The 24,929-nt window shown below is 41.4% G+C and overlaps 1 protein-coding gene across 1 annotated transcript in view; it reads left to right on the plus strand.

Moving 5' to 3' along the window:
* Nucleotides 1-531: 531 nt before the first annotated feature.
* Nucleotides 532-24,929, plus strand: part of roraa (RAR-related orphan receptor A, paralog a) — a 178,874-nt gene continuing 154,476 nt past the window's right edge. The window contains exon 1 of the mRNA XM_034586977.1: nt 532-852. Within this exon, the coding sequence (XP_034442868.1) occupies nt 699-852 (154 nt within the window). The 5' untranslated portion in view covers nt 532-698. The remainder of the gene's footprint in view (nt 853-24,929) is intronic.

A 24,929-nucleotide genomic window follows, 5' to 3' on the forward strand; every position in this document is an offset into this window, starting at 1 on the left:
TCTGAGTGTCCCTGTTTGAATTCTTGGACATGAAAGTAGTTTTATGATTGTGAGTAGCCCACAGGCTGCAGCCAGGAAGGGGCATCCACACACTGAAGGAATCTGCCATAAATTATTCCTCAGTATAAACTTGCAAACATCCTTCTTCTCGGTGATTATGCTTATGAGGATGAAAGTAGAAATTAAGCTGATTTCAGAAGAAAGAAAAAATAAAAACCCAGTGTTTTCATATAAATGCATTATGGCCACTTATAAAATGGTCTGGATCATGTGCTGATGCATGATATGATGTATTTTCACTTTCAAACTCTGCAGCAGCTCATAAGGGATATTTTAAACAATTTGTCCAACTTGCATGCAAACATGTAGAAAACAGCTGATCGACGTTAGACAGTAATAAAACATTATAATTTCCATGTAAAGCTGCTGCGGGTCGATCAGCATGGATTACTTTCAGGCCTACATCCATTCTTCGGCTATTGACAACCTCTCCCTTCCCAGTGTGCATGACTGGAGCTCTCACTAGCGCTGCTAGTGGACAATCAGACCTACACACCCACCCCTAGACACACTCGCATTTCTCATTTCTTACTTCTAGTCTAAATTAGATAGCAAGGCGTAGGGTCGGAGCTCACAGATCACGTAGAATTAGTTTCCAGCATTAGCGCTTAGTTCAACAGTAAAATCCGAGATTCAACATGGAGTCCCCGCCAGATCCAGCGAGCGATCCGGGCAACAGCGCCTCGGAGCCGGCTACCCCGGTCAGGGAAACCCCGGTAAACCTGGAGACGCTCCGGAAAGCGGACCATCCAGCCCCGGTTCGAAGACAGACCTGCTCCAGCACCAACAGAGGTAAGTGGACCGCGTTTCGCTTTGGATCACACGCCGACCGAGGGGGTTATTCATTAAAAACATCAAACTTCAAAATGAATTAAATCGCTCCCCCGCATAAATAACAGCGCACTGCCTAAACCCAGCAAACCACAGCAGACACGGCTTTCGGTTTAGTGCCACAGCGGCTTGTTTTTCTGTGTTTTGGGCCGTTCGGTGGTGCTGTGCCTCGGTGTGTGTTGCTGGTGCTCCGGCTCCACTGACAGCTCAGATCATAGGGGGGGTGATACGGTCCCAGATGTCACATTTACTCCCGCTGCAAGATAAATCAATTAGCCAGCAAGTTAAAAGTGACCGACAGGAGCTGCTCACGGTGCCGAACGCAGGCCAACCTGTGCGCCCCGACGCGTCATTGTCAAAGTGGCGAAAGTGAACTTTTTGGGAAACTGCGGGCCAGGGTATCGATCAGTCCCCCTTTTCTTGTTCTGACATGTCCTCCCTCCACTATTCGTGATACAGCACGCACACACAGCGCCGTCTGGCTGGCTGGATTGTTTTTTATGCATCTCCCGCTAACACATCCAGCCTGTTCCCGTGTGCCAAAAGGGGAAAAAGACGCCCCAGCAGCTGTAATTTGTTTAGCGCCAGCTCTCAAAACACTGTTGCGAGCACGAAGGCGCTGCAGGGCCGGTGCGACTAAGCCTCCACATGACCACATAACAATAACAATCAAAAATAAATAAACTGTTATATCACGTAGCCTCATCAAATAAAGTGTGTGCGTAATGCTGCTGAGGAGCATTTTACATGATTTATCCACCACGTCCCGTCCCTGTTGTACAGTACAGACAGTATTTAACCACACCCCCTCTCGGCTGTCTTTACTAACCGGGCTCATCCAAGTTCAGAGAAATACTGATTTCTCTTTTCTTTCTCTCTGCTGATTTCCCGACGAGCAGAGAAGCCGTAACGCGCTACGGCGAAAAACGGCTGCAGACGTGACAATTCATTCATTGCACGGGGGGGTTTTCTTGTGTGTGCGCACTCTTCCTGTGCGCAAGGGTATATTTAGAGTGTGATATGATGAATGTGGAATGTAAGCTGGTTATGTAACAGGTTTAGCCATAAACAGGCGAGCAACCGAGAGCAGAAATCACCATCGCGTATCTTTCCCCTCACTTTCACACAAAGAGTTCAGCCCCTTCCAAGTCCTCCTGATCACCACAGGTCCGTTCAATTCAATAAATAACACGAAGCGGCTGCAGCTGTAGCGAGTATTTACACAGCAGCAGAGGGGAAACTGAGTGACTTTGTGGGCTGGCACAGCCACACAGCACTTATGTAATCGCGGGGCAAAGACAGGTAGTTGGGAGGCTCCGTGGATTGATTTCTTTTTTCACAAGTCTGACTTTGAGACACTCCTAACCTGCTGACCCATATTCACCCCACCCTTTTATGCACATGATTAAAGTGCGTCTGGGAAAAAGAAAGACAGGGGGAAAAAAGAGCGCCTTTGGTCTGTTATGTAATTTTGAATGGGTGAAAAAAAACATGTTCGGTGGGACAACATCTGCTGCCTCAAAGTTTCCTTGCTCTGAAACTTTATTCTGACCTTTTCTCAAAGAATAGGACCGGTTGTTGAAGGGTTGACGTAGAAGAAGCCTGGAGGAAAAGTTTGGGGAACTTTTTAAAAAACTTATAGCCGGTAAACATGTGTGTAAAACTGCTCTGATTTTATCTGTGCAGTTCAAATCCTAATGTGAAACATTCCAATGACCTAGTGTATGACGTCTGCTCAATTTTCAAAGACAAATTTTTTAATAATAACTTTCTTGTACAGTTTCATATTGTAACATTAAGCTATTGTGCTCTGCCGCCTACTGTAAAGACTCTTAAACATGTTGGAGTGTGTTTACACAGTCAATATAATGCCGCTTCAACTGACCTTTCGGTGGACCTTTTATTTGTTTTAAAATGAACTGAAGTCATAATTTAAATGGCAAGTTATCTAAGAGATAAAATATACAGGGATATTTAGAATATCATGGAAGAGAGCAGGAAGATAGGCTAAGAAATGATCGCTCCGTTGCTTTATTTAATAAAGCGTTCATGTAAAACTACAAGTGTTCCATTGAGGAGTAAACTGCACTTGGTTTTTTGCAGTGCCACAGTTCAGCGCAGGATTCCTAAAAAAAATCAAACTATAAAAAGGGGTCACAGCAGTGAAACAGACTTTCTAAGACATTGTTTAGGATTACAGTTCAACGCTCAGACAACACAGCGTCTGAGAGGCGACAGACACTTGCTCAAGCGCAGTTCCCCCCTTTACACCAGCTGTATTAGACTTTCTGTAGATGCACATTTCTTATCCTGCATGCAGAGCGTTTACTGTTTTTAACCCTGAGTGCTAATACCTTTTTTTTTCTTTTTTCTTTTTTAAGTAGAAACGGCTTACTTCAGCAGAAGCTGTGCTGTAAGACATGAGCAGGTCAGAGAACAGGCCTGGGAGGGCTGTAGATATCATTACTTGAAAGAAGAAAGGGTGTTATTTTCATATAGCAAGATCCCTCAGTTTGCAAATTTGGAAACAATCAATATTAATGGCTTGGTTATGTAAGGTGGTGCTCTCTGCAGAGGCTGGAAACCTCACAGCCGCACAGGGAAGCTCCGGAGCCGCAGCCCTGATAGGAGCTCTGGTTTCCTGGATCCTCTGTTAACATGACTTTGTTTGAGTATCAGTGCCGTGTGTGCATTTGCGTATAGTACTGTGTTAGTATAGCACATCGGCCTGTTATACAGTGCTTGGTTTTGTTATTTAAACTGGTGGAATTTAGGGCTAAAGCATAAAATAATTGAAATTGTAGAAGTCGTCACCAGGTTTAGTTTGATGTTGTGTTCCACAGTACTGCAGTGTGTCCTGCTTATTAGTCTCCCTTAGTGTCATATCTACAGTCTATCTCTTTTGACCTTTTTCGCACTAAATACCAGCTTTCATTCTATGATGTCATAACATTTAGTGCCACCGTAGATTGTCCTGTCATGCATCTTTGTTATAATTTTCTTAAGGAAAAAAGATTAAAAAAAGGTTAAAGTGATGATTTCTTCTCACACAAATAAATCTCACACGACACGGCACATTTAAGTAGCTAATCTGAACTAGAAAGGCACAGAAAACAAATATTCAGTCTTCTCTTAATGAACACCTAACCGCACCTTCATCTAGCCATTTTATTTTGGGTCAAGTGAAATGTGATCTCTTAGCTGGAGTGGAAGCATTTATTTAGTTGTTGTTGACACAAGACGGTGCAGGGAAACAGAGGCAAAAAAAAAAAGAGAAAGGTTTTTACACAAAATCTCAGAGAGCTCAAGGGTTGGCATGGGGCTTGCATGCCACTCGAGTGGACAGCAACATTATTGAGGCTGTGGCATTCTCGAATTCAGTGAATCAGGGCTCCCTGCCCGCTGGAGAGCATGAAGATACAGGTACAGGCTTATAGTTGAGCCTTCAGCTCGTGCAGAGCCGGGAGAGGAACTCCATTTGGGTTCTCTTTTTTTCTGGGCGACTGCCTATAGCAATATGGAGTTTCAGTCTGCCTACGTTATAAATTCTTTAATGTGGCTGCAGTAACAATTTCTTCAGCCCTTCTATTGGTTCCTGTCAGACAGTTAACATTGTTAAATGTTAACAATCAGCCTATTTGAAGTCAAAATACAGTATTTGATCAGTAACCTCTCCTTTGGCTAACAGCACCAAACACCAGTCAGTGTAAATGATTAAACATAAACAGTATTTCTTCTCATGTACACTGAGCTGTTGCGTCGACGATTACATCCTTTCTCAGTTTAGACTTTGGCAGCACTATCTGTGAAAAAAAGTTCTGTTATGAGCCTCAAAGGTCAAATTACATTTGAGCGGCATTGTTATTATCTAAGGAGGATGTACCAGTGAATGTCAACATAACACCAGGATTAGTAGTTAAACGAGCACTGATTTAGGCTATGTCATGTCATGTTTGCAGCACTTTCTTCCTCACTAACACTCCAAAATAATAAATAAAATCTATAAACTGATTGTACGGCTCAAATTGTACTGCATATTTATTATGTGATTGAAATTAAAATATATATTATTTTATTTAATCTTGCTCCCCTCTGTGGATTTGAATATCTATTGTAGTATCTGAATATTTTTATGTCACAATCCAATTCTTTTTCTTCAATCTTTTTTAAAAACTGGTGCAGCTTTGTGTGATGCATCTAAATATTCTGTCCAAGTGCGATCTTTGATTCTTTTAATAGAAGGTTTGTTTTCATTTTTTAAAATGTCTTAGTTGTGATATAAATATCTCAGTTTCACTTGTAAACCCATTATTTTTGTTTTAAATTCCACCTCGATAGCCTGCATTGTTGGTAAACATGTCAAACTTAGCAAAAGAAATAAAACACATACAATAAATTTTAGGAGACCTTGTAAACTAAATGTTTTTGGTAGTGCTCGTTTTTAAATAGCAGACATTTGAATGTTTGAGCTCTACTAGCCTGAGTACAAGGCTGGAAGTCGACTGTTATTTTCTTGGTCAGGCGGCTCTAACCACTTTGGTTGAGTTTAATGTAGCAATGCAGCCTCTATGGCGTGCTCTCTGGATTTTAAGATTTCTTTGTTTTTTCATCCCTGGAGCATAACATTTTCAATATCTGTCATGTGAAGGGTTTGTAAATCATGTAATAGGTCTGATGATGTGAGGTGGAATGCTGTATTTGGTGGAAGGGAAGTGGCATGAAAGGACTCCTGTGGATTTTATTGTAGGAAGCTGCTTTGTAGACGAACTGTTGGTCCCTCCCTGCCAGTGAAAGTTTACACACTGACAGGACGCTGCTGTTGGCAGGCAGGCAGGCCATTGCCTTAGCTCGCACCTCACCCATGACTCCCTCTATAAATCTAAACATCTGGACCAGTAGTTTTAAGGCTAACCACTCGGAAATCTATAGACATTTATATCTACTTTGTGCAATTGTGTTTTTCTGATTTGTATTCTGTGGCGCCTTTAATATGATGCAGAAAACTTGATTTAGTGAGGTTCAAGTGATTTGAGTCCATGTGCTTTCAATCAGTACAGGAATTTTTTTTCAACTGCAACGGTTGTACAAGTTGTTAACTGGCGCTGGCACGTTAAAAAACGTTAAACCGATCAGGATTCGCTCAGTAGATGCTGAGCAAAAAATGTAAGGATTTGAAAAAAATATTCAACAAAACCGTACTACAGGGACACATTCTGCAGATGTTGTAGTGTGTGGTAATATATATTTTAAAAATATTAATTGGATTTTTATTACAGGCAACGCAGTGCGAAGCCTAATAGGTTATATTAATTAAAGAAAAGTTTGGAAGTCAAAGCTAACTTAAACCAAATATCAAACTTTGTGCCTTGCGGGACAGTTTATTTTGGAGTTTGAGTCACCAGTGGCTTAACTGGGGCTGGCGAGGAAGTTTCAGCTGGTGACAGACACCAGATTTGATGTGAAATCTCCAGTGGTGAACGATAGCTCAGATCTATGGCCTATTTACAGAAGTTTGTATCTTAGATAGAAAAGTCTGAATAGTAATGACCGGAAATACTCCAGATGCATTATTGGAGGGCGTTAAAGGAGTCTAAATTTAATGTGGTACACTGCGACCTAAGTACTGGCGTTGTGCGGCTCTGTTTCTCTTTGATATGAAAAGGGCCTCTCAGAAGAGGCCTAGAGGGACAGAAGTGGTGAGAGGGGCCTAAAGGATCACTCTGAGGAATTCTTATGCCTCATATAGGGCCAAGCCTTTCACATCTCCCCGAGTGTTGGAGGGTGCAAAGGCTCCCGAGCAGGTATAAGCCCCTCACATTAAAAATCCCAGCGCTCAGTCAGTAGCTCGGACCAGCTGTATCTTTCAAACCATCACCCCTTTAACCTTTCATCAAAATCAGACCGGACACATACCGTACGCTCATGCTGCTTCACATCATCTGTGTCAAGTCATGTAAACCTAAAGCACTCAGAGAAAATATATATTGTTAAACCACTGATTCCTCACTGTTTAACACAGGCCGCAGAGAACTGATGTGTTAAACACTTGAGAGACAAATCAGAATGATCTCCGTGCCACGGAGGTTCCCCCCCCAGACGTTATGTGCATGTGCACTCTTTGAAACAGGAAGAGGTTACGTTGTAAAATCTAAAGTATGTTATTCAAACGGCACACCTCAAGAGCCTCTTAACCATTATTTATCGTGCTTTCCATAGGCTTAATGGCCCTCGTGGCAGCTCTGTTGTAAAGACCCTGTTGAGAGCAGCGATACAACATCAGACTAAGATGAGAGAGGAAATATCTGTTGCATATTGTCGTCCGTCCAGCACCAACGAGCAACAGAAGAAAGACTGAAGAGTGTGTGCTTCCTCTTTGGTTAGAGTAATAAAAATGTAATTTAACAGTGTCATCTTTTATGCATTCACACTGTGTATTAGTTATACATAGACTAGAGGAGGTGGAAACTATTGGTTTTGTTTCAGTTGAAGTCTGGAGAATGTGTGTTTTTACCTTTTTTGTAAATCTCTGCATTATTTTTTCACTGAATGTGAAGTTGCTGTTTTTCATCTGCTCAATGTAAAACAGTGTCTTCAATCCTCCAAATTCAATAAATTAAAATCAAATGCAGAGTTGCAGGAGCAAAGCAAGTTCAAGCGTATCGGCTCCGATTTGCTTAGGCTCTGTCACATGAGATACAGTAACAATATTGAGGAATAGCGTAACACGCGTATCAGGTACTCTGCCGTCATTTCTGTTACATCAGCGCTGCATGAGACTGTTACTTAACAAAGTTTATTCGTCACCTGGAACAAACAAAAAACTTTTGGAGCTAAAAAACAACTAGGAAATCAGTGTCATTTCTGTTGGCTTGATTATTTATATTGGAATAACAAGTGCAACTTAATCTCATAAATAAAAAAGGGAGAGATACGGATCCGTCCCCTCCAGGTACTGCCGCCACTTAATCGAATTAGCTCCACTCTCAGGCTTGACGGGCTCTTCAAACACCCCTGGTGACTTCTGAGTGCCGATTACAATCAGCTACTATTTTCAGCCTTTGATTAAAATCTTGTGAGGTTGGACAGAATTTTTTTTTTCCAGAGTAGAAGCAACTAATTATTAACATCGCATCCCATCTCTCTCTTTTTTTTTTTTTTTCCTTTACCAGTTATAGAGGGCCATTTGGCTGGAGTAGTTAAACAACACCCACCAGTATTAATCATGTTGAATCACTCTGTGGGAAACTATTATCTCATACTAGTTAATGTTTTGTCCAAACAAATATTTTTACTGAGTCAATGTTTTTATATGAAACAAATCTAACCTTATCAGTTGTATTTGTTTCACACTGTAACATTTAGTCTGTTTGTGGTGAATTGTTACTCTGTAGTCTTTGTGAAATAATGTGGTTGTTCATGTAGAGTTTTTTCATGCAGCAGACGACAATAATGAACACAACTCCTTACACGTCAAATAATAGAAGATGATCACAATTGTTTGCGCCTCACACAGTGTGTCACCGAATCATAACGTGCCGACAAAGACAATTCTGCTCTTTTGTTACTTTTGAAATGGCGACGTTTGAATGTGAAAAAGTCACTAATGAATATTTGGTTCTGGCGTGTGTCTGAGGATTGATTGCTTTAGGAGGCGTGTTAAGAGCGCGGCGGCACGATGGGCCTCAATCAGCGCGCTGCCGTGCTGCCTTCTGACAGTGATTGAACGACACTCTTCTCCACGTGTGATACACGAATCCTGCTCTCGTTCGCTGACAAATATCATCTGTCTGATCAATCAATATTTGGGGCTTTATTTTACTAATGCAGTGCTTAAGAGGCAATAATTAACGTCATGCTCGGTTGTTAAAAGCCTATTTTTATGTGACAGACAGAAATAGACGTACAGAAATAGGCAGATGAAGGCCTTTGGTTGATGTTGGTCCTGGCATATTGAGCAGACGTTCCTTATACGCTGAACTATGAACTTTTCAAGAACTTGAAGCTTTTCTCATTGCACGATGATCTGTTGCTTTCAAGTTATGTTAATGTACCAATCCAGAGTTATTTTTTCTCCACTTTCAACAGTTTTCGTTTTTGCTGAATGCTAAATACTTTTGTTCAGCCTTTTGTTGAGGTTGTAACTTAGTTTGTGTGGAATTGAAATATAGCATGAAACGGTTTAATTGAGGGAATATTCATTCGATGTCATCTTGTGTTAAACAAGTGTGGCTTGTGATGCTCATTAATTTCTGCTTGCTCCACTTGCGGTGTTTGGGCTCTCTTCGCTGGCTCAGTGCCACAGTGTCTTCTGAAAGAGCCACTTCATCTCTGTCAGGGGCAGGTGGAAATTTGCTGCACACTTCTAATTGGACAAAGTGCCTTTCAAACTCAGAGCCATCATACACCAATCGCATTATCATACAGACCAGGTGTCAACAGAGGTTTCCACCTCCCTTTTCCCCTCTTGCTCTCCGCCGCGTCTTTGGGTCGACTCAGATTCTCCCTGTGCTGTGCCGCTTTTCAAACTCTCCGCCGCCTACTGGCCCGAGGCATAATAAGCCTTGTGCAGATTAATTACAAGAAAGCGCACTTGTTATTTTCACTTTTATTGTATACTGTAGAGCAACATTCAGACAAAAACATCCTCCAAATCCTGCGTGATCAAAGTTAATATCAAGTAATTTGATTCTTATTTTGCCAGCTGAAGATCTTTGCGCAGGTCCTTCCTTAGTTCAGAGCCTTAAATGGTAATAGCCTGGTCATCTTTAGTCTCAGACACAGAAACATTTGCACCAGCCATAAGCAGAATCTGAGGCTGCAGGCGAGCTCACAGGGGGCTTTAAGGTCTGCAGTGTAGCTCGGGGCCAGACCTCACCGCGCTTTGTAAAAAAGGTAATCGTTGAAATCGTCAGATCAGTTCTTCATCTAACAGGTAACCGGTGAGAGGAGCAGCACTTTGAGTGATGTTATTTTGTCCGTCTGGTTCAGTTAAAAGCATAACTGCTGAATTTTGAATGAGCCAGGGAAGTGAAACAGACTCGTGATTGATGTCAGAAAAAAAAGATTTGTCCAAACATGGCGAGATAAAAGACTTTCTATTTGTATCATTACAGATTAATTATAGAAGAAGCTCAAGTGCGGAAAAATGAAGTCATGTTTTAGATCCCCATTTTGTTTTCTGGACTGTGAAGTGAAACCTGGAATCGGATCGTCTTTTGTCAAAACACTCAGCTCGAAAATGAGAAAAATAAAGAGACGTGTTCAGTGCTGATGCATTTTCAGGCTCTGGCCTTTGAGAGTGCATTTGTGTATTATCAGTGCAGCAGTTACAGCAAATATTTTCTGTTGATATGGAAAGCGGGGGGGCATGTACATGGGAAATAAGATAGGGCATAAAATTTAATATTTAGGAGAAGCACAGGTAATGTTGTTTTAAAGGATATGAAGTAAGTGTATAAGAGGTTGAGTACAAGCTGAAGTTATTACACAGTTTTTACACACATTTTTTGTTTTGACGTGACCCACTATTGGTAAATTGGAAGTTGAAATTTACAAATATGAATGAAGTTGAAGAAATCTGAATGAAGATCATGAAGTGCAAACCTCTTGAACACATTTACATAACAAAATCACATCATAATATATAAAACCTGTGAAATACAGCTACACTTTCGACAGTTTAGCTTTAGGCATTTTGTGTCGACTCGAAACTGGCGTAGCTACCAGTTAACTGAAGGCTTCCGTTACGTGCTGTCACAGCCATGTAGAGAGTGTGTTGCCACCAGAGTCACTATAATGTTAACCAGACACATGCTGTGATGTTTATGTTGCCTTTAAAGACGGCAACTATTTCAGAAAATAGCGGAGGTACCAAAATGTGGCACAGGAATCTGCGTTGTGATTCAGTCCGGTAGTTACCAACTTTGTATGATTTTGGTACCCAACCTTACTGACAACTTTGCACCTGGATTGTTTCTAGTCTCACTCTTGTGGTGGAGCACTGTTGAGAAAGCAAAAGTTTAGGAATTCAGAGAAAGAACCGCAGCAATTTATCACAGGGTTTTTTTGAGCGTTGAAAGGCTCAACCAGTTGCATATAGTGACAAATACTTTATCACTTCTCTGTCCTGACACTGGGCAAACATGGCAAAATTTTGGCATACTGAATTGCCTGTCTTGTCTGCATGTCATCAGCGCAGATGTATTATCATGTGCTGATTTGATTCTGGGCAAAGGAAGGTGGACAGGAGAGATTGATGATGGTGTCCCCAGTCAGACAGATAACACCTGATTCTGCCTGCAGGGGGTTGGTCTGGCACACTCCTCCCCCTGCACCTCAGACGCTGCGCTGAGGAGGTGAACCGTTCGTTCACTCGGTGCAAATTCAGGGCCACATTCAGAGATGATCCCAGGACGATTGAGCCAATGTGGCCCCCGAGCACTCTGCGCCACATGATCCATGCATCAGCGACACCTGGGAGAAATCCACACAGGCATGGGGGTCATTTGTTTAACACAGGTGCATCATGTATCTCCATGCACTCGATGCACACATGGTTGAAAGCACGCTCAGACACACACGCATGCCCGATTGCACACAGATACACAAGTGTTAATGAAATGCCGTCTGCGCACATGGCTTTTCAGTGTATTGGAAAACTGTCAGCAGTGCAGCACCTTTTGTTATGACCTGATGTTTCTGTCACTTATATATATAAAATTGTATTTCAAAAGTGTGTACTTGAAGACACACTGTTGAAAGGAGTGCACTGAGGTATGACAGATTGCAGCTGTTTTTGTTTTGGAAGCAGCTACTTAGTATTTTATAAGTAACACATATATTAAACTAGGATGGCACTTGGTAGACTGCGTTCCTCCTCCAAAGCCCAACATCCCCTTATGAAAACACATTTAAATCAGATCCTGATATTCATTTGGATCTGCACCAGATTGCGCATATTCATAAAACAGTTCCCTCAATGTGCCTTTTTTTCCCCTTCATGATTCCACCAAGTTTTGTGGAAATCCATTCTGTAGTTTTTGTGCAATCCAGCTGACAAACAAACCACCCAATAAATTTCCACACTGATATTCCCAAGATGTATTTCTTCCCATTGATATAAGAAGTTAATCAATTGATAGAAAAAAATTGATAATTATTTAAAAGTCTTTTTCCTTCTAGGGATGGGTGATGATTTTCAAAAATATAATTTATATAGAATAATTCATTGGTTTATCGTATTGTCTTAAAAAACAAAAAAAAAACAAATGTTCTCTTCCACCAGCGCCTGGTAGTAAGTAATTTGTTACTTTGGTCAGAAGGTGGCAAAAATACATTCAATCGCCATTAAACAACAAAATAAGAAGAAGAACATGTTTCTATCACGCACTGGAAAACAACCTGTGTAGTGACACAGCCATTGAAATTTAGATGCTACAATACAAACGGGAGAAACATGCAAAGCCAAAGATGACAAACAGCCGTCCAAACTTTCTGTGTGCGGGATAAAAAATAAACAAAGAGCAAAGCTGTGCAAGCTAGCGTGTCAGAAGTCCACCACAACTATGCATGCACGGTCATTTGAGAGCTGTGTGTGTACGTGTGTGTGTGTGTCTTTGACTTATGGTCAAATAGTTACAGAGGTAGTGTTTTTTCTTGAAATGTCCATCCCCATCACCAAACACGAACTCCAAACTGTCTCTCTGGCTCCAGTTCTTCAAATAAAAGGATTTGTCTGTTTTCATCTGCTTTCAATAATTGAAAGCTGTGTAGTTTGGACTTGTTGGTTAGACAGAAATGCAACTTGAAGAAGGCTCTGGTTAAATTCTCAATATTTTCAAAAATGTATATAGACTAAACAACTATTCAGTTAACAGAAAAAGTAATTGAAGTATGAAGCTCATGTGTTTTGAAGTGCAGAATAAAAAGAGTAGTAATCATATTGGCATCAAGCTTAATTATTCCCTGCTCTGACTGTGCCATATGAAAAAAAAAAAAAAACCCACTTCTGATGCTGCTACATTATTTGTTACTATTATTTACCAAGCTCAGTAACATCTGAGTGGCTTATGATCCCCACGTATCAAAGTATACGCTGCTACATCCTCAAACAGACATACAGAGGAGCAAAACAAATTGTCTGTTTTTTATTCAATAACAAGGCATGCAGCACAGGTTCCCAGTGTGTGAAGCAGATGGTGAAAGGCTAGTGTATAATAGATCTCAATATTAACTGCAGCACATGCTGGGCGTGTTGGTGGATGGCACACAGCAGAGTAAAAGAGAAGGGATGACCTTCTGTCCCATCATTTACCCCCTTGTGCCCCCCATACCGCTCTCAAATTACTTTGTTTTAGCCAATTAAAGCAGCCGGCTGAGCATCAAGCAGGCTGCCATTTTTCGCTCACCTGGACCCATGTGACATTATCGTTCTGTCATTGGGAGAGATGGCCGTAAGTGGGAATCTCCAACGTGGCACAGTGCCACCTTAGACCCCACAGTGTTCACTGAGATTAATGCAACGGCTGTCCCTCCTTGCGAGGATCTCAGGATCTCTCTCACCTCATTGACGGCACAGCGCACAGCTCCTCACCGCATGAACCAATGAGGAAATGACTGGTGGTGATAACAGGGTCCTAAGCAGACAATAGATGGACAGTGAGGGATATTTTTTGAAATGCCTCTGGTGCAGAAAATGATCCGTTTCTGAATGTGCAAGGAATCTATTGTCGTCAAGTTGCCTTGTCGCTGATCAAGATGGCATATGCTGAGAAATGGCTCCCCACCCAAATCCTTTAATGGCTCAATAATAGAAAGAAAGACAGCAGACACAACAATACCATGGCATGGGATGAGTGAAGGACTGGAGTATGTGGTGTTTAACAGCCATACGAGCACAGATTATGTGCTTGAAGGGGCTGAATTGAGTGCCAGCAGTGACAGTTGGGCTGGGAATTGAGTGTGCCTGGGACGTGCGGCTTGACTCCGCTCGGAAACACCACTGGGTCCAGGGCTCATCTCTGTAGTCCTCCGCCCCCCCCTCTTCCCGTAAAGGCATTGTGGCCTGTCGTTTGCTCTGCTTCACCGGGGGAATGGACGGGCCCCTGCTCCCGCTTGATGAGCACTCACTAATGGCTGCTTCTTTGAAAGCTGACGGGCCCGTTTGAGGAGGAGTGTCTTTTACTTCTCTCCAGCTTGCCTTGGCTTGGCATTCATCAGGCTGCCTGGCTTTGCTGTCCTGCCCACATGATGGTACGCCAAGGGGCTGAAACGTCTGTCATTTGTTTTACTTTCAAATAAAAGTTGATGATTTACCAATAAAAAGTAAAAATAGGCTTTTGATGATGTCTGGAGGCATATGGGGAAAGTGTTGCAATACCGACATTTTCAGCACTTTGTCAGGCTGGAAATAATAAAAGACTAAATAAATTTGTCTTGTTACTTTTTTTTTTAGCTCCTCTGATAAAAACTGTATGGCCACAGTTTTCTGTAAAGTGAGAATAGAAAGCGATAGATATTGAAATATGGGCTTGTACTCGAGGCTGCATTACATTAATTTCCCCAAGCTTCTTTATCGTCTGATTCTGTATCAGTTCTTTGCCAAAATGCATGATTTCACGAATAAAAAAACACATACACAAGCAGTTGCTTCCGCCGACATTCCTTTCTAATTTAAGAAAAAGGTATTTTTACTGTGTGTCTGCACAAGAAGGACTCCAGCAGCAGCAGAGCAGCACATACAACATATTCTTAACACAGCTCAGAACTGTGAGGTCTGTAATAACAAAATAAGCAGCTGGGTTTGAAATCAGGCCCCTCAACAGTTTGCATTATACTGGCTGTTAATCCTTTATAGCTCCAAAATATATAGAAAAACTAAACAAAAAAAACAATGGCAGTCTTAAAGGTGAAGGGTAGGGTTCTATTTTTATGAAGACATCTACACTATGGATGACGAACATGATGTCTTAGCGCCTCATGGATCAGTAAAGCTGCCAGTTATCAGCTGCGTATCTTTCTCTTACCCTCGACCGCTGCCCTGTCTCTTCACCCCAGAGGGAGCCGTTGTTCCTGTTGCCTTCCTCCTCACTGGCGTACCAGTCTCCAGCTTCTGGAGACTCCATTAAGAAGTTGGAGTCGTCCTTGGAAATCTCCTCCCTATAACTTCTCCTGTCTTCGCTCACTGTAGTACTCTCTCTCCCACTCTGTTTCACGTGCGCTCCTCTTTTTTTTTTCTTCTTCTCCCCACTTGAAACTAGGGCGAAGGTCAGAATGGCAAATTTGATATAAGAGCCGACGTGCTTCCGTGGAGCACCTTGTCAACTCAAAACAATAGGTGTGCAGGAGCTGTTGTGCCATATAAAGAATGTACGCATATTTCCAGAGAAATGTCCTCCGCCAGACGTTCCCAAAAGAGATGAGAACATTTGTCTGCATACATTTTTACCGGTCCTGGCACAGTAGAAAATGGAGGTTGAAGTCAAATGAATTAGTTTAACATGTGGGCAAATAAATTATTTCACTTGGGAGATTGAAAAAAGTCATCCAATTTGCATGTTAGAACCTTTTATCCTTGTGATATTTGATTTGGTCATTAAACGCTCAAACGGACTCTTTCACTGGTCCATTGTGTTCAGCTCGTGTTCTAACCAAACATATAATGTTACGGCTTAATCAGTCTGAACATAATGTCTATGAAGAAGTAACAGATGTCAGTAGTTGCATAATGGCAAGAAAAAAGCAGCTGGCCGTGGTGTTTTACAGCGGTGTGATCAAATAGATTTAATTTGATCTGAACTCTTTGCCTCAGTGCGATCACTGAGAGGCCGAGCCCACAGAGCAGAGAGTGTCATGGAACAGGTCAGGATGAATGGAGACAAGAAGCAGTCACATCCCAATATGCAGGTCAACTGTGCAGTTGTGTGTATTTTTTACTCTGATGGAAGAGCCAAAGTAATGAGGGCATGACAATAAATCAAGTGAGGTTTTTCGAGGCAAAGGCCATTCATTTTATTCCTAGACACAATCTTGAGGTATTTGGAGAGACGGAAACACAGAAGAGGAAAAAACAGAAGCTGGAAATGGATGGATGTTAATATAACTGCTTTATTCATTCCCATTGTCAGAGATCTGTGCACCAACCAGTTGTCGCCGTTGTCACAGGCAGTTTCATCTCAAATTAAATTCATTTGGATATGACATTTTAATTGGAACACTATTCCCATTAATTGAACAAATTAGAGAGAGTCTGTTGGGGGAAAGGTAATCTCTGGGAGAGATGATTTGGAATTCACAATTTAGAATTAAAAATCAGCTGCTCGGCTTTGTTCGTGTGGCAGCCAGTTTGCGGCAGTGCGCGCAGGCAGAGCGTCTCGACGGCACTCAGGGCTCACATTGTCTTCATTAAAAGCGATTAAGGAATAGGTCAATTTAGTGCGCTTGGCTGGCTGGAGCTGTGCATTTCCTCCTATGAAATGTCTTTGTCTTCATCTGCCTGGGCTCTGTGGGCTCGGGCAGCCACTCGAGCAGCAAATGTGATCCGTCACTATTTTATGCATGTTTACATGTCTGATTGAACATCAGTGAGTCATGGCGGTATCATTTAAAATGTTGTCATTGGGCTTTTATTTGTGTGTGCGCACATGTTTGGCTTTTCATGCTCCTCTGCTGTTGCAGCACGCATGCCGTCTGGGTGCTGATGACTTGCTGTCTGATTAGCACTGAAATGTGCTGTTCACCCTGCAGCTCCAACTGCTGTGCACCATTAATTACACAAATAAAAATTGCCTTTAAGTATGTGTGGCTGATTCCATAAACACATGTGGATACAGACATTTTCTCCAAATCAAACATGAGGTTTCTGTGATGGTCCAGGCTGAGTGAGTGGTGCTTGTCTAGGGCTGGTTTGAGGTTTCTAACCACTGTTTTTCATTTAAATGATTCAGTATTCACATCTGGAAGTTGGGAGCATTGTTTGCACCGAGGTTGATTTCTTTTTTACATTGTTTCCATTTCATCCAGTTAGTTTTGCTTTCACATTGGAGCACACTAAAGACTTTTTAAAGTATTTTTATGTTATCATCACCTACGTGGGCTACGTCTTCCTGTACTTGACTTTGATTGGTTTGTAGACAGCGTGCGGCTGACGTCGGCGCGTTGTCTCTTCAGCCTCTTGCATTTGCTTTTTTAAATTAAAGGTTCAGTGTGTAGAATTTTGAAGTGTCATGTTGCAGCTGAATACCGCTCACCTCACCCTCCCCTTCCAAACATGAAAGAGAACCTGTGGCAGCCTTCAGTTGTCATAAAAACTCAAAAGATGTTTAGTTTGTCCAGTTTGGGCTACTGTAAAAAAACATGGCAGCCTCCTTAGAGAGGATCAGCTCCCAAGGTAAATATAAAGTATTTAAATATAAAGGGCTCATTCTGGGTTAAAGACAACAACAATTCGTGCAATTTAGATGAAACACACTAGTGAAAATCAATAGGATTAATTTATATTCAGTTTGTGCCAGTAGATCCCTTTCAACTAAATCTTACACACTGAACATTTATTTTCTTTTGAATGGAGGAAATGTGTAAATGTGCTGTGTAAACTTTCAATTTCTCCACATTAACTTGTTTAGAATAGAGCATGTTACATTGCAGTACTTTGGAGGTACCCAGAGAAACATTATGTATCAACTCTTTTATTTCAGAATTTCAGGTGAGGTTGACTGGCAATTTGGCCGGGGTGACAAAAGCCTGTGCCAGGAGGAACCAGGTGGAGATAAATGTTGCACATATGTCGTCAGATTATAAATAAATGTGCCTATTCATCCGGCGTGTGCAAGGAAAAAAGAATGTAACAATATCAAGTTTGAAATCAGATATGTACATTATGTCCCAGTTTTTCAAAAATAGAGAAAGAGAAATCACTGTTGCTGTGCTAATATTTGCATTGCAACTTTGCTACAGGAGCCCTTTGAAATTTCTGCTCATTGTGTTCCGTCCTATTCAGATCATGTGGTTTCTCAGCTACCACTGTGTTGTGTGTCAACATGCACCATGAGCACTTGTGACCGTGGAGCCAGATGCTTAGTGTGAACCTTGGAAATGAATCACAGCCCAGTTCTCAAACACTGACACCATTTGTTTGTGCTCTCCAATAGAAATAATGTTAAAATGTAATTTCTCATAATGCTCTGAAATTGAAGGAGGTCTGATGTTTCTAATATAAATGAGGTAATGAATAAAATGTAACGCAAAGGACGTGACTGTTCTGATCCTGCAAAGTGGCTGAGAGCCCTAATTGGAGCTCTCTGTAGTAAAATGTGGAGGGAGAGCAGAGGATAAGGATGCAAGGAGGAAGGAGAGAGAGCCAGAGCCAGACAGAGGGGGCTCCTAGATAGCGGGGCCAGGGGGAAAAAGTTCCCCCCATGCTTGTCAGAGTTTGAGCAAGTTCAAAATTGATGGAGCCCACAGGCAGCTCTTCTAATTTTAGTTGAAATCACCTAAGTGGTTTGGCTAATTTATCCCGGCTCCTCGGCCTCAGCCCCTGGTTTCTGGCTCTCCCCTGCCTCCCCCTCCCCTCCCAGATATATCCACAAAGCGTGAAGGTACCAGGAGGTGACAGTGGGAACAGAAGGGTATTTTGTGCCCAGCTGATTTGCCGAGCACTGGGTGGTTTCAACCCGTGTCATACATTTGGATATTGTTTGACCCCTAATGACATCGCAGTTTCAATCATCTATTCTGTAAAATGATTTATACCTCCCTGTGTTTAATGGGAAGAGTGAAACTAAGTATTCAATTTGAACTGCATGAAGGAAAATTAATATAGTCACTGATATATCTGGTATTTCCTGATAATGTTTTATATTTCATATTTCTGGTATGAAATTTCTTGATAGATATTTAGATATAAAAATGGAATATCGGGAGATGACAATCATTTCAACTCTTCTGGAGATTTTATAGCCAGCAAGTGGGATTTTGTAAGATGATGGTCTGCCATTCTGAACATATTGAAACTTAAAAGGCACAGTCACTGCTTTTAAATGTTCAGTTAGTCAACTCCCTGTTGTCTGCTGAGAGAAAAGTTGAGAAAAGGAGATTTCAAATGAAACTTAGGTTGAAGACAAATTGTCATCATAGAAAAGTGCTGAAACGTTTTTTTTCTTGTCTTTTAGGTGCGAACTCAAATGGCGATTTTGGAGCCTGGTTAGCATATCGGTGCCTGTCGAGGTTATTAAAATGATTTTAGACAGTCACATGGTGAAACCAGAGCAGGTTGTCCAAACACGTGAAGTATCAGGGTGACTGAAGCACATCAAAACCGTCAGATGTCGAGAGCTTCTTGAGCGCGAGTGTGGAGCGGCGTGGTTGTGCATGCCAAGATGTTGCTTATGTTTATCTGATGCTTGACTCGAGAGTTTGTGTGGAGTAATTAGTGTCACACTTGCTCTGAGGATCCTCTTCATCTTAGAAAATCAATGAAATTGCTCACTGTCCATTACTAAGTGACAGCTCATAATAGAGGATTTAATGATGTTAAATTACTGCAAGTGTGTTTTTGTGTTTAATAGATCTAGTAACAACAAATGCTAACATTTTAGTGAGGTTGTAAAATAAACAGATTTTGGTTTAGAAAAAAGCAAACGTGACCTGATATGAATTAAGATATAAAGTTATAAAGCTGCTGTTTCTTATACAGCAGATGTTTAATACAGTCTGTCAATGGAATTATTAACCTTAAAATATAATGCGAGACATTTCAGGATGTTCAAAAGCAGATTGTGTTAGCAGCATGAAAGAAACAGTGAACTGCACATCAGGCCTGTGCACTCATCCATTCATGAATCAATCATTTTGAAAGAAAATGCAGTCAAACCAGGAAGGTGAGAAGATGTGGCAACTTAACTTTACTTTTGATGAAAAACACTCAAATTAATATTTACGAAAAACTTGCCGCAGCTTAATGAAAAACAAATTAAATATTAATAGATTTTTGGTCTTTGTGTGGAGCAGGTTAACCCCAGGTTTATATTTATCACAAGGCAGCACTGGGCTGTTATGTATACTATTGGCAGCTAGGATTAGTTATGTATGAAATATTTGTGATGATATGCATTTCAGTAACTGGAATTAAGTAGTTATAGATAAGATTTCACTCTTTGGCTATATCCACTGATGATATAAATATTTCATGTCATTTCTTCCTAATAGAAATAAATATCCCAATGTAAACAGTTAGTGTTTCCACGTGTAGGGTGCTTTCTAGAAAAAAAAAGGCACAGTTTTGGGGGCAGTGAGCGAGAGATGTTTGCAGTCTTGTGAGCGAGCCAGCAGTTTTTGGCAGATGGATGTAGGGGTTTTATGTGCCAAGCACCTGGTCAAACTGCAAACAATGAGGGGCTTATGGATTCTCTTTATCCAACAATGACTGAGATGATACCTAGAATGTTAGAGCTCTTATGGGCCCTTTTAAGAAGTGCTGATGCACAATAATGCTCAGCACTTCTGGATGCTGTGGAAACGTTTCCCAGCTTTATATTATATACACTATGTAGATGGAGCTTTACAAGTTCTACATCATTAACATATTGATGTTTATTCATCTTGCAAGGAGCAGAGTTTTGCTCTTTTTTTATTCACATTACGTAAAAAAACAACTGTGCACGTTTGTCAAGCTCACCAGTACAAAGGTGAAGCAGTGACTCTTTCTTATGCAAAAAGTGAATGATGAATATATAATATTAAAAATATGATCTCCTGAAAGAGCTAATGGAATAGTGATACTGGCAGCTTAGAAAAATATCTGCAGAACTGAGCGTCAGTGCGGAGGGTCTTGCTTGAGTCTTTAGCAGTGATCTAATAATGAGTTCCACAGATGGGTTTGTTGGCTGAAGCTCTGCTGAGTCCACTGCGTATGCAGTCGAGAGTGTCAAAGTGTCTCCTGTGCCGGATCGTCTCCAGGTTTGGGGAATGGATGGTGTCTGCCAGACATGCTGGCAGTCAGTGGGCCCTCTCTCCTGCACTACCTGGGCTGGAGCTCAGCCAGGGTTAATTATAGGGGAGCTCCAGAGTCTTGTGTCACTAAGGATGGTAGACAGAATATTGTCATACTGCCATGTCCTATACAGAAAAGACAAGAGTAAAAGCACACCTGCTCAGCCAGAGTTTCAACAGCGTTTCCAGTTGTTTCACTCCCAGTCTAAAATGAGTAGTTGTCACAAGCCAAACGGCTGCAGAATGGGTGTATCATAGGTAAATCACTCATAACACCCCAGAACAATCATTTATAATTAGAGCTGTACAATATATCGCTACATCATTGTCATCATGATGTGAGAATGTGCAAAAAAACACATTGCAGGATGGGCAATGTCAAGTAATACAAATTAACTCAAACATGTCACGCTACCACTTTTTTGCTGCCTGGTGCAAAATGAAAATTTTGCATGGTTCTCATTTTCAATGACTAATCTAGTAGAGAAATTCGTCTGATATAATTTGCTCAGATATAAGGGTTCTTGGATATGCACAGTTCGTTGCTGGTGAGTGAAAGAAGCCTCTGCATACACTGCAAACCACCAATCACAATCATTCTTGATCATCGTTAGCAACCGATAATTATTCCCAGTAGCTTGATCGGTCGTCTCTATGAAAGCTGATCACAAGAGCAAATCAAATGATGCAATACTTATGAAACAGTTTCCCTACCTGCAGCTGAATTGGCTTCATCAGTCTACCAGGTGTCTGAAAAAGACCATCTAAAATTTGCAATTTGTGTGCGCCAATAAAATCCCTTTTTGAGGAAAGGAATATGATGAGTTTAAGAAGCTAGCTAGCTAGCTAGTCAGTCACTTAGCTGTCCGTAACAGGGACATAGCAATCACAGCAATGCTACAGCAAAGACGGCAAGAAACCCAAAAGAAATATCTCCAAAAAAGGCTGGAATTCATATTCCTTGATCACCAGCCGTTGCCATTGTACAAGACGAAGGGTTCAGACAACTCGTGTCTCACATCCAGGCTACACTCTGCCAGGTCGTAAATATTTCACTGATGTATGCCTGCCGCAGTTATACCAAACAGTTTATACACGTGTCGACAGCCTTATGAAGGAAAACATCAGAGCTTTAACTCATCTTCTCTATAAAAAACCCCAGCAGAGACTGACCATGGTGTAAAAACTTTGTAAGCCAGTCAAGGCGGTCCAGAACAGATTCTTTGACATTGAATCTGAGCTACTGTATTGCATCACTATCCCCACAGTCCTTGATCCGAGGTGAGAAAACTTCATTCACAATTTTTTCACATACTGTGTGTGTGTGTGTGTGCGCGCTCCCAGCTATACACCCAGAGAAACATTAAATCTAACTCAGCTGATGGTGAAACTGCAGCTATGACAGACTGCCCTTTACCTGCTTGTTACTCATCCTCTGTTTGAAGTTATCATGAAAGAATCATGTTAACGTTTCCTGCTATAAAATTTGAAATGCAAATGCAAAAACAAGTATCTCTGTACGCAAAACATTACCAGCTTACTAATGGTAAAAATCCTTACATCCTTATCCTCCAGTCATCAGACCTGTCTTTTGCAGTAAGGACACCTCGTTCTGTCATCATCTGGGCAGCACATTCACCGGTGTGACCCATTCACCTTTTCTTCACCCCCAGGCCAATGTTTTCCCTTGTACATAACATTTCCTAAAATCTAAAGGGCAGATTACCATGAACGCTGTCATACTCCCCAGAGGATCTCTGACCATTTGGTCACAATGTGACCTTTTCTTTGGTGCCTTTTGGACTTTTTTCTTTACCTTGGGCCTCCAGTATATATTTATCTGGTACAAAAAAACTGATGGACAAACTATTGTCCCCTAATTGTCACCATGGGAGGAACCATAGTGATCTTGGTTCCTCTTGTCAACTCAAACCCAAGATATTTTATGATGTATTCCCATACATTGCCTTTGCATATTCACACGCTCCCCATCTGAACTTTCTGAGGCACTGACCTGTTTTTAAGTGTCATCCTGAGGTCAAACTTTACATTTCTAGTCCCCCTGGCTCTGAGAGCATCCGTATGTTTGTCACTAACAGTCATATACTGTGGGATTTAACGAACATTGCAACTCCTTAGGGCATCTAGTGGGGCTTCAAATACTGAGTCTTGTTTGGTCTATCATCACGTTTTGTGTGGAAAGGTCATTTCAGATAGTGCTGCTACTTTCTCTAATGTTCACTGTTAATCCAAAGCGGGAGTTAAATTGGTTTGCAAGAGAGACATATTTGTCATCAGAGAATTTTCAAGGTCTTTTACAAAGTTTTCCAAAGTGAACACTAGAGCCGAAAAATCGGAGATCAACTCCTACCTGGCTTTTCTCTGAAGTAAAAGTGTGTTACTTCCCTTCTTTTTTTACTTAGACAAGTGTCTAGTCATGGCAAACTGGTGCACACTGGCCTAGAAAAAAAGAACAGCTTGTGTTGCTGAAGTTTTCTCCCCTGTCTAGTTATTTTAAAATGCCCCATTTCCGCCATTGTTGTGGCATTGTTTTGACCTTACGCAGAACAATTTTCCCAAGTCAAATTAGCTTTCAACATTTGAAGAAATGTTGTAATATAATGGTTTGATGGTTCTGCCTGTAAAGTATAAAGAAATGGGAAGCCATGCCACTGGGGTTAATAATATTCCTCCTCTTCAACAAGTACCTTGGGATCCCAAGTGTCCTTGAAAGCAAACGGCGTCTCACTTATGCTGGGCATCTTGCAGTACTCATGGGTAATAGGGTTCTACTTTCCCCACTCTTTGCACATTGTATCAGACTGCATCACATGCTTCCTCTGCTGGTAGCGTTAACAAGGGTTGGTGATGAAAGGAATGCTAAATGTTTCTACTGCTGTAATTTTTCAATCTTAGTAGAATCACAACAAGGGAGGATAATTGGTGAAATTCTTTTTTTGCCATAACGTAATATATAATCTTCTTTGTACATGAGAAAAAGCATCTACTGCAAGAGATCAATAGCAGCTCATCAGTCGTTCGAATGCACCAGCGTGAGAACTAAAGTCAGCCTTCATGCAAGTCAATGAGCACCTGGAGTGCTTTTCCCAGAGGCTGCTAAGTGTGCATAGCAAGGGACTACCAGGGAACTGCAGCAAGGTCTCACAACCTGCTTTGATAGGACAGAGTCAGGGAGGCTTCGTGTGGAGATGATGGGCCCGCCGAGGTTTACACCACCTGTTTGTTTCCCTTCTCCGGAGCAGCACGGATCTTACATGCCGCTCTGTGCCCGGCCTGCAGGGAATTGGGGTGTTAGATACAACAAAAAAGGTGACTGAGGAGTGCTGAGTTCGGGATTATGATTTATTAATCTGCTCTCCTTTAAATTCCAAACTAACGGTGTGGGGCTGTGATGCACACTCTGGGGAGTAATCTTAAAACACAGAACAATTCACATTCACCAGTCTCGTCTTCGCTAACTGCTGGAGAATAGACAATAAACTAGCACAGTGCAGCCAAGGGACACGAGTATCACAAGATCCCAACAACAAAAGTTCAAGAAGTGGAGGTTATAGACAAAAAAGTGGGAAGTATATCTTTGGATTATATTTTGCTCAAACAGCAAGCTGGCTTCATCTAACAAGCTGTTTGTTTTAAAAGCTATATGTAGAGTTGAGCTACATACAGTAAAAAGGTGCTGTGGTTTGGTTTATGGAGACCAAATAAAGAAACACACATGGTATCAAGTTTTTAGGTTGCTTGTGCTCTCAGAGGTGTATTAATTTAGAAGCTGGGTATGATTACAGTTAATTCGGTCCCACCTGTGAGACTACAAAAACAAAAAAAAGTTAATGTCAACTGTTCTGGTACAGCAGTGGCCTCAGGTGTACTTTTCTACCGTGGAGATTCAACCACCAGGAGAGAAACTTTTTTTTCTTTCTGCCAGACATTTATTTGGCAATCTTTCACTACTTGACTTGGCTCCATGTTTGCAGGCAAAAGCTCAGCCAACACGGTGGTTAGAGAAGCAACAATGCTGAAGCATGCACATG

The sequence above is a fragment of the Hippoglossus hippoglossus genome, chromosome 6 (assembly GCF_009819705.1).
Source record: "Hippoglossus hippoglossus isolate fHipHip1 chromosome 6, fHipHip1.pri, whole genome shotgun sequence".
Taxonomy (NCBI): domain Eukaryota; kingdom Metazoa; phylum Chordata; class Actinopteri; order Pleuronectiformes; family Pleuronectidae; genus Hippoglossus; species Hippoglossus hippoglossus.